Below are 11,080 nucleotides of genomic sequence, written 5' to 3'. Positions count from 1 at the left end.
TAGCTCTTATACTTGTATATTTCTTTCTTTAATAAGTTGTGCTATCACCCTTTATTCATGCCAAAAAAAGTGGCTTTTAGTGATCTTAATTTGCATGTTTGTTTCATATATTGATTGGATCACATTTTTTTAATTTTGACTAAAAAAGGAGACAAATCTTCTAATTAATTCACTGTTTTGAGCTAAGGGCTGAACGGTATTTCTTTGAAATTGAGTTTGCAGGAAGTTAGGCTTCATTTGGGATGACTTCCTTATTGCTTTCTAAAACGACTTTCAAGTACAAAAAAATTTTAATTCAAAAATTTTTTGTATTAAAAAGCTATTTTAGAAAGCATCAAAAAAGCTGTCCCAAACGAAGCCTTAGTTCTTGCACAAAACGAACAAATATTATTGAAACATAGTCAATAAAACTCAAAATTTTGAACTCAGCTCTAATCTCTGCCAAAAACTTATGTCAAAATGAACTAGCTCTTATTAAATATAAGATAATGAAAAACATATTTAAATAATTTGAGCCGGTATGATAGGGTGCAAATAATGTATTTTGTAAGGCAGATAGATATATTTGATGTAAAATGAGTAGGTAGAAAAAAGGTGGATTAAAGTTGATATAGTTTGAAATAGGGCAAAAAGACTTTACCTTGTTTAACATCCAGTGTAAATAAATTGAGGAGAACTAATAGAGCCAACCATAAATACTTGGCAAAGGCTAAGGACAATGATGAATGCTTTCAATCTTGACCACCAAAGCTATCCTAAATGCCTACTGATGGTTTAGTCAAGGACCATTTGGAGACGATAGTACAACAACAACAACGACAACATCAAGTCTTTATCCCACTATGTGGGGTCGGCTACATGAATCCTTTTTCTCCATTGTGTCCTATTAAAAGTCAAATTCTCGTTTAAATCTAATAAAGAAAGGTCATTCCTAATATTTTCTAACCAAGTCTTTTTAGGTCTACCCCTACCTTTCTTAACCCAAGTCAAATCTAATACCTCTACTCTCTTAACTGGGTCGTCGGAAGGCCACCTTTTTATGTGACCAAACCATTTAAGGTGACTCTCTCTAATCTTATCTTCTATTGGAGCTACTCCAACCTTTTCACGTATATGCTCATTTCGTATCCTATCTCTAAGGGTAAAGCCACTCATCCACCTGAGCATCCTCATCTCTGCCACACTTAACTTAGTATTATGCTTCTCTTTTAATGGCCAACATTCGGCACCATAAAGCATTGCAGGCCTCACTACCATCTTATAGAATTTTCCCTTAAGTTTGAGGGGTAAATTTCTATCACATAACAAGCCCGATGCATTCCTCCACTTCAACCATCCAACTTGAATTCTGCTGATAATATCCTCATCTATTTCACCATCACTCTGAACAATAGATCCAAGATATCTAAAACGTGTACTCTTATTAATGACTTGATCGCCCAAAGTCACAATCCCTTCAGTAGGTCTATTACTACTAAAATTACACTCCATATATTCTGTTTTAGATCTACTCAAGCGAAAACCTTTAGACTCTAAGGTTGACCTCCATAATTCAAGTTTACCTTCAACTCCCTCTCTAGTCTTATCAACAAGAAGAATATCATCAGCAAAAAGCATACACCAAGGTACATCTTCTTGCAAATGTCTAGTGAGAACATCCAAGACTATAGCAAAAAGATTTGGGCTTAAGGCTGATCCTTGATGTAACCCAACCGAAATAGGGAAATACTCGGTCAATCCACCTTGTGTTTGAACACAAGTAATAGCTCCTGCATACATATCTTTAATGATTTGAATATAAGCATTATTGGCTCCTTTCTTTTCAAGAACTCTCCATAGAACTTCTCTTGGAACTTTATTATATGCTTTTTCTAAATCAATAAATATCATATGTAGATCCTCCTTATTTTCTCTATATTTCTCCATCAAACCTCTTAATAAATGTATGGCTTCCATAGTCGACCTACCGGGCATGAATCCAAATTGATTTTGAGAAACATTAGTATCACGCCGCAACCTATGCTCCATAACTCGCTCCCATAGTTTTAAAGTATGACACATTAACTTAATACCTCTATAATTCGCACAATCTTGTGCATCATCTTTATTCTTAAAAATAGAAATTAACATACTCATTCTCCACTCATCTGGCATCTTTTTAGTCTTCAAAATAGTATTAAAAAGTTTAGTAAGCCATGAAATTCCTTCATCTCCTAAGCATTTCCACACGTCTATTGGAATATCATCAAGTCCAAAGATAAAACATCAACAAACACATTTAATCCTACATCACTATCAGTGGTATCAGTCCACTTTTTACCCCATTATGTGTTTTCTCTATTTGTCAATTTTGGCCATAAGTAACAAACTACATCAAGAAAAATAAAGGAAAAAGGTGAGAAATCTAATTTCTCAAAAATCTTCATCTTTGATCAAATTTCATGAAGGAGGTTATAATGAATCATGGTATGCTTTCTTCTAATTAGTTTTTTTTTTTAATTATATTTTTGACGATCTTGAGTATTATGGCTTGGCAAATATGCTAAAAAATTAGTTGACTGAAAAATGCCATGCGTATACATTTTTTCTAGGGGAGTTTATATACATACCACTTTCTAGTATTCTATTTACATATCTAATCCCTCAAAATTTAATATTTCATGCATACCATCCCTATATCAAATATGAGTGTAAGAAGTGAAAATTTAAAGTTTATAGGGTGGTCTGAGTGGTATCAATGAAATATATGAGATACATATTTGATATTAAAATTGTCTATGCGTGATAAACATTAAATATTAAAGTTTTGAATATTAGATATGTAAATAGCATGATATAAAGTGGTATGTATGTAAATCCTCCTTTTTTTCTATTATATTGTCTTAGTTGATGGTGTATTCAAGTTCTTCGAATCCCTTGGCAAGTAGGTTCTTCAAAGATATGGATCAGTTAAAATGGTAAGCAAAGTTCTGAATTCTATTCGTCCATCTCATGCGATTCCTTTTAATTTTATATCAGGATCCAAAGGAAAACAGCTCCAGAACCTCTCTACGTTTCTTGATTCAAATATTCTGATTAAAACTGGGCATCCCGATCGAGATCACAGAGGTATGGATAGAGCTGCTCGTATAGAAAACTGGCTGTTTTATAACAATACGAAAACTCTTCATTTGCGTAGATTTACACTTTCTTACGTACTGTTAACAATCAGCGCAAGCTTTGATTACTTTCTTCCTGATAAATATTGAACCATCTCAAACTTCACAGCTTCGAACATTTCTGTGAATAATTTAAGTGTAAATTATCCCATAAAAGGTGTATTTTGTGAAAATTTTAAACATTATTACGTTAATCAGGAGTATAGAAATTATGATTTAAAATTTTGATTTGGAAGAATTTATGGGTTATTATTAGGTTAAATGAAATTTGGTTTTCTTTGAAGGCCAAATTAAGTATTTATAGTATTCCCAATAACTTAGGTTATACATTGTATTTATATTAAATTTTGAATTGTTGTATTTGTTAGAGTAACATATAGATAATTACTTTAATTTAAAAGTAATTTTTTATAATTATTTTAATTTTGAATTTGTTATTTTTCATACAAAGAAGTTTCTCAAATTTAGGTTTCGTTTGAGATATTATTTTTATTGTTTTTTGAAGTTGTTTTTTAATTTCAAAAAAATTTTAAATTAAAAATTTGTCTACTAAAAATTGTTTTAGAAAGTAGTAAGAAAGATGTCCCAAATAAAGCCTCATATACAATTGCCTTTAGAAAAAAAAAATACAATTGTCTCTAGAGATTTTCTATTTCAATGTAGAAGCACAAATCTTTAGTTTAAGGTTTCGTTTGGGATTTTTTTTTTCATGTTTTTTAAAATAATTTTTTTAGTTAAAAAATACTTTAATTAAAAATTTATGTTCAAAAGTTTATGTACTAATTTTTTTTTTAGAAAGTAGTAGGAAAGCAATAAAAAAGTCGTCCCAAACGAAGCCTTAATGAAAGAAACGCTGTAACAAGAAAGCATAGAGATGCATGCTATCATTATTTTGAGTTAAGTATTAACGGATTTAGGGTTTATTTGGGATTATTTTTTCGGTTTATAATTTGAATTTTTAGTTCGGTATCATTTTTTTTTATTTGGTTATACTATTTTTGTAATATATATATATATATATATATTATAATTTGATCAGGCAAAGTATGATAGTTGTATGAGAGTTATTCAATTTTCTCATTAAAAAAATTATAATACGGCAATGACTTTATGAAAAAAATATTTTTAATAACTATTTTTAAAGACCGTTATAACCATTTCAAATAAAACCTTTGATCAAATGGCACCGATGACCACGAGAGATTATTAGGTGCGGAGTTCGGACGAGGAGAATCATACGCCACAAGCATTGGTGGGTGCTTAGTATAAGAATACAAGACGCCATTTGTATTTCATATGTAATTTACGTTATCAGTATTTACCTTTTCTACCAGTGTAAGCTATTATATATCTAAGACCATTGTATTCAGCACATAGATGATTAATAATATTTTTCCCTTCTTTGTCTTCTTCGGCACTTTCCTCCGTGTCCTTCTTCCTGTTCTTGCTTCACCTTCTTTCTCTGATCTTTCTCTCATGGTATCAGAGCTCTCATGGGAGATCAAGAATCAATGAGTATTCTGACTCCCTCCTCCCCCTCCACTCAAACCACCGCCACAATCAACAACATCCCTCAGCCATTAAAATTTCTTGTTTCAAATATCAAGAACTTAGCTCCTCATCCCCTAACAACGGAGAACTACCCCATTTGGCGTATCCAGCTTCTCCAGCAATTCACGGCCAACGGTTATGCCGGCCACCTCATCGGCGCCATCAAACCTCCAGCCGATCCAACATCAGCCGAGCACGCTCAATGGCTCCTAGTAGACAGCAATCTTCTTTCGGCAATCTTCTCTACCGTTTCGCAGCCGATCTTGCCCTACATCATCACGTCCACCTCCGCCAACGACGCGTGGACCATTCTTGAACGCAGACTTCAACCAACCAGTCGATCTAGAGTAATGCAACTCAAGAACGAGCTGTATCGCGTTCAGATGAAAGATCAAAACATGCAGCAATATCTCACTCGTATCAAAACCATTGTGGACAACATCACGGCGTTCGGCTCACAAATTGACTCTGAAGACATAATGCTTCATATCTTGAATGGACTCCCGCCCACCTTCAATTCGTTCAAGTCTACGATTCGGAATTCGCTGCTCCCAATTGATCTTGACACCTTCTACTCCATGCTTTGCAATGAAGAAATTCATTTGCAAAACGAGTTGAATATGGAAACCACTTCGGCCATGGCTCTATATGCTGGATCTCTCAACAACTCTCGCAACCGCAACTACAACACTATGCGCTATGGCAAACCCAAGAATCCTCCTTCTTCCACTACTGTTCCGAGTTACAATCAACCTCCGTCAACCACTCAGAACTCAGCAAGACCCACATGCCAAATCTGTGGAAAAATCGGACATATAGCGTTGAACTGCTGGCACCGGAACAATCCGAAATACGCTCCGACGGACACTCGACCGCCTCGAGCTCTCTTTGCCAACCCGAACAATGCAGCAGCCAGGACTGGGTTCTTGACTCCGGGGCTTCCGCTCATCTCACTCCGGACATCGCTCATCTTTCCTACCCGACTACCTATCAAGGGACGGACAATGTCTCTACTGCAAACGGCTCTACCCTTCCCATACAAAACACCGGTCAGGGTCTGCTTCCTCTCCCGGACACGACTCGTAAGCTTCATTTACACAATCTTCTTCACGTGCCGTCTCTCACTCACAATCTCATCTCTGTTTCTAAACTTACCAAAGATAATTCGGTTTCTATTACTTTTGATGCTAACGGATTTGTTGTGAAGGATCTCCGGGATCAACTTCCTCTGCTTCTTGGACGGTTACATAATGGACTTTACAAAATCAGTTTTCCTCAAGACGATCGTCACGCTGCTCTTACGACCACCTCCTCCTCTATTCCCTGGCACTCGAGACTCGGTCATCCCCATCCTGAAATTCTCTCTGTGCTTGCTCGGCAGTTCCCTGATCTTGCTTTTGTAAAACAAACAAATTACTACGACTCTTGTAATAAGGCAAAAAGCCACAAAATCTTCTTTAATAAAAGCATTTCTGTTACTTCTAAACCGTTTGATTTGATTCACACCGATGTTTGGGGTCCGGCCCCTTTAATCTCTCTTGATGGTTTTCGCTATTACATCATCTTTATCGATGATCACACAAGATTCTCTTGGATTTATTTTCTCTCAACCAAACAGGAAGTTCTTTCTGTTTTTAAAAACTTTTGCAATATGATTCGAACTCAATACAACGTCACCCCCAAAATTCTTCGCTCCGATGGTGGCGGGGAATACACTAGCAATGCTTTTAAAACCTTCCTGCATAACAACGGCATCTTACAACAATTGTCTTGTCCTCACACGCCGGAACAAAATGGCTTAGTTGAACGCAAGCATCGCCATCTTTTAGACATCACTCGTGCGTTACTTCTTGAATCTGGTCTTTCGCACCGGTTTTGGGCTGAGGCGATCTCTACCGCAATTCATCTCATTAACATGCTTCCTTCCAAAGCCATCTCTAATAAAATTCCTGCACAATCTCTTCATAACACTTCTCCCAATTATGCAACCCTCCGCACTTTCGGATGTTTATGTTATCCCTGGCTTCGCCCCTATGTCCCCGACAAATTCTCCCCGCGATCTCAGGCTTGTGTCTTCATTGGATACTCTTCTCTTCACAAAGGATACAAGTGCTACAATCCTTCATCTGGAAAAACGCACATCTCCCGTCACGTCGTTTTTCATGAACATCAATTTCCTTACAAACACAATCCTATATCTGATCACACTCACATTTCTTCTCCCGCAGCTCCCATTCCTCCATCCCTTCTCATACCCACTTCCATCACCTCAAACTTCTTGCCTCCTACTCACAGCTATCAAACCACTAATCCCACTGCACCCATTCACAATTCTACTCCTTCCACGGACACTATCACTCCGGATATCATCACAGCACCTCCTTCCGCTATTTCCTCCCAGACTTGCATTCCTCCGCGTCAGCCTGTACACCAAATGCAGACTCGATCCAAATCGGGCATTTATAAACCCAAACAAGTCTTTAATCTTCTAACTCCTGTCACTTCCCCGCTCACTCCGGCTACCTACAACCAAGCCGCAAAGTCTGAACATTGGCGGCATGCGATGCTAACAGAATTCAATGCCCTCCTTCAGCAAAATACTTGGACCTTGGTACAGCCACCTGCAGACAAACCGGTACTCGGTTGTAAATGGACATACAAAATTAAAACTCTACCCAACGGTGAAGTTGATCGTTACAAGGCTCGTTTGGTTGCCCTCGGTTACAATCAGCAATTTGGTGTCAATTACAACGAGACGTTCAGCCCCGTCGCCAAGATGCCCCCCATACGACTACTCCTCACTCTTGCTCTTCATCGGCATTGGCCCATGCACCAACTTGATATCTCCAATGCGTTCCTTCACGGTGATCTTCCGGATGACATATACATGCGTCAACCACCCGGCTTCATCAATCAACACAACCCGAATGCGGTTTGCAAACTCCACAAATCTCTTTATGGACTCAAGCAAGTCCCGAGACAATGGTTCCAAAAACTTACGAGCTTTCTTCAATCCAAAGGATTTACCTTCAGCCGTGCCGATCCATCCCTCTTAATCCTCGACACTACCTCTACGAAATTGTTTATTCTCATTTATGTCGATGATTTGTTAGTTACAGGTAACAACCCCCTCGCCATCCAGCAACTTCTACAACAACTGCGGTCTCAATTTGCACTGAAACAACTGGGCAATATTTCTCTTTTTCTCGGAATCCAGGTAATTCAATCCACCTCAGGTTACTTCTTATCTCAAAAACACTATGCTACAAAACTCCTTAATGATGCAGGTTTTGCAAACTGTAAACCGGCTCCGACGCCAATAGCGCCCGACTCAAAGAAATCTACCTCGCCAACTCAACCGTTCCACGATCCATCCCTTTATCGTCGTCTAGCGGGCTCGCTTCAATATCTATCAATAACGAGACCCGACATAGCCTTTGCCACTAATTGCATTTGCCAACATATGCAACAACCCTCGGTTACTGACTTCAAAGCTCTCAAACGTCTCCTTCGCTACATCAATGGCACCCTTTCTTACGGCTTGCCCATCACCATTGGATCCCTTCAGCTGCACTCTTATTCCGACGCCGACTGGGCGTCCGACTCAACCGACCGAAAATCAATATCAGGATTCTGTACATTCCTTGGTCCCAACCTAATCTCCTGGACGGTGAAAAAGCAAGCTACGGTCGCCAAATCTTCTACCGAGGCAGAATACCGGTCCCTGTCCGCGGCTACTTCCGATGTACTCTGGCTCCGCCGACTAGCAACCGAGCTCCTTCTACCGCAACCTGAGCCTACAACCATCCATTGTGACAACACTTCCGCAATAGCAATTGCTAAGAACCCGGTTTTTCACGCACGCACAAAGCACATTGAGATTGACTACCACTTCATTCGACAGCAAATAAGTGTCGGTGACATCCAACTGGTTCACATTCCTTCCAAGGATCAAATTGCGGATATCTTCACCAAGTCATTCCCAATAGCTCGGTTTAATGATCTCAGGAACAAATTAATCATTCGATCTTCGGATGCTTAATTTGCGGGACGATATAAGAATACAAGACGCCATTTGTATTTCATATGTAATTTACGTTATCAGTATTTACCTTTTCTACCAGTGTAAGCTATTATATATCTAAGACCATTGTATTCAGCACATAGATGATTAATAATATTTTTCCCTTCTTTGTCTTCTTCGGCACTTTCCTCCGTGTCCTTCTTCCTGTTCTTGCTTCACCTTCTTTCTCTGATCTTTCTCTCACTTAGTACCGCTGGGTACTGATAGACACCCAATACTTGTGCGGACGGTGCACGCTCCGCACCTAATAATTTTTTGATGACCACCAACACTTTTTTTGTATATACGTTATAATAATTAAGGTTTTTTTTTTTTGGGACAGGGTTCGAGCACTGGTGAGACTTGAGAGGAGGAAGAGCTTCCGTCGAATATCTGGCCGCTTACCCGATCTCATTATTAAGAATTTGTTAAAGAGTGCAAACTTAAAAAGGAATTAAAAGTGACCGAATATAGTCATAAAGTAGGGTTTTATCTATTTTCATCAAATAGATTTAAGCTTATTATTGAGAGTTGATTATTTAGTTTATTTACATCACCATCACAATAACTTTCAGCCATTGGATATTGAAAAAAAAAAAATAATTCTTCAATTTCTCTCATAAGTTAGAAGGATTTTTTTCAAGTGATTAAATATCATGTATTATGAGATTATTTAATCAAGTGAGCTTTTGTGGGAGCCACTTTAAATTTTACTCAAATTTAATAGAAGGCCTAGAAGACTTGTAATAGCCACACTTTTTATGAATTATTGGAGTTCAATTAGATCTATTGCGTGCTAGAATATTTGCGACGGTAAAGTAGGAAAAATTATACTGCTTAGTGTTACACGAGTATCCAACGTATACATAGAAAGAGAAGAAACATTAGAATTTTAAGTGGAAACCCTAAAGGGAAAAATCACGTGGTCACGCCCAGTGGAAATTGATCAACTAGTATTTGAATAAATTACAAATAACTGACTCACCCTCTAACTTGAGGACGATCAGATTATAATTGTCAACCAACATGCTGAAATCCAGTGATGAATATAAATCAGAAGAAATCTGGCGACGATCTATGGTCGGATATAAATTCGAAATCAATTGGCAACCAAGTTGAAGTCTCACGACAGTCGGTTGCCTGACATGAATCTGGCGTCAGTTGGCAGTCAGGAAGAAATCCGATGACAGTTGGTGGTCCGACGATGGTTGAGGTGTTTGATGACAATATAACTCTAGTCTTTCTCTTCTTTCTCTTTCTTATTTGAGTTTCCCCCTCAATGAAGAATGAGAGTCTATTTGTAGTTTTTTTAGAGTGGCATGACAAGTAAATATGAGATAAATAATGGGAAGGTTGGGACTGGTTTGAATGGACAGCCGATATTGATCCCCTTAATTTTGAACTGTTTACTAGGCATTTAAATATCTTAATGATATCAGAATTTGGTGATCTTGGGCTCGTTGGATCTGTGTTGTTGAGCCGCTCAATTCAACTATAAGAATGTCACGTTTGGAAATCGTTTGGTTATTCAATTTATGATTTGAACCTTCCAAATACATTTTAAGTCTTTGATTTGAACTTATTTGGGCTCGAATTGAGTCGTATTTAGTGCGTTGGGTTCATCTTTTCGAGACGTTCAATTCGATTATAAGTTTGCTGAAATTTGAGCTCGGATGTTCCCACATTTAATTTTAGAAGTTCAACTTTATTTTGCCGCACGATTTGTGCTTGATTGAGATAATTTTTTGATGATATATCAAGATCATTAGTCTTAATATCACCATGTGGTGTGTAACTCAAAATGGGACCAAAATTTGAAGTTGATACAATAATAATTAAATAAATTTTAATTAAAACAGTAAAGTTAAGATTTTAAAGGTAATAATGTATTATTTATATATTGACATTTATTCATATAATACGAGATTAAATCTAATTTCTTCACGCGCCACAGTTGGGATGTAGTTTTATAATGTGTATGGAAAATTAAAGAGAGAAGCTCTTGTAGCTCAGTTGGTTAGAGCACCCGTTTAGTAAGCGGGAGGTCTTGAGTTCGACTCTCAACAAGAGCATATTATGTACCCTGCCTATCTTTTCTAAACAGAAATGGTATTTTATTTTGCATTTCCTATTTGAACTCGCCAATATTTCCTGTCAACTGAGCGTTGGTTTTATTTGAAATAACTTTTTTACAAACTTTTATTTGGTCCGGTGAACGTACGTAGAGGAACGTCCGGTCGGCACTAAATTACCGTCAAAAAACTCGGTATTTGCTCGGTACAACTAGGTATTATTTGATAATAATGAT

The 11,080-nt window shown here is 37.5% G+C and overlaps 1 protein-coding gene and 1 non-coding gene across 2 annotated transcripts in view; both read left to right on the top strand.

Moving 5' to 3' along the window:
- The window catches only part of LOC110109674 (phytanoyl-CoA dioxygenase), a 10,380-nt gene extending 7,049 nt beyond the window's left edge, over positions 1-3,331 (top strand). The window contains exon 9 of the mRNA XM_020840861.2: positions 3,019-3,331. Within this exon, the coding sequence (XP_020696520.1) occupies positions 3,019-3,061 (43 nt within the window). The 3' untranslated portion in view covers positions 3,062-3,331. The remainder of the gene's footprint in view (positions 1-3,018) is intronic.
- Positions 3,332-10,770: 7,439 nt separating this feature from the next.
- Positions 10,771-10,844, top strand: TRNAT-AGU. Its single transcript has one exon. It is a non-coding gene; the product is annotated as a tRNA-Thr (tRNA).
- The last annotated feature ends 236 nt before the right edge of the window (positions 10,845-11,080 follow it).

Source organism: Dendrobium catenatum, unplaced genomic scaffold (assembly GCF_001605985.2).
Source record: "Dendrobium catenatum unplaced genomic scaffold, ASM160598v2 original_scaffold_21741, whole genome shotgun sequence".
In the NCBI taxonomy this organism is placed as follows: domain Eukaryota; kingdom Viridiplantae; phylum Streptophyta; class Magnoliopsida; order Asparagales; family Orchidaceae; genus Dendrobium; species Dendrobium catenatum.
The sequence above is the reverse complement of the archived record's forward strand: the minus strand, read 5'-3'. Positions and strand labels throughout refer to the sequence as shown.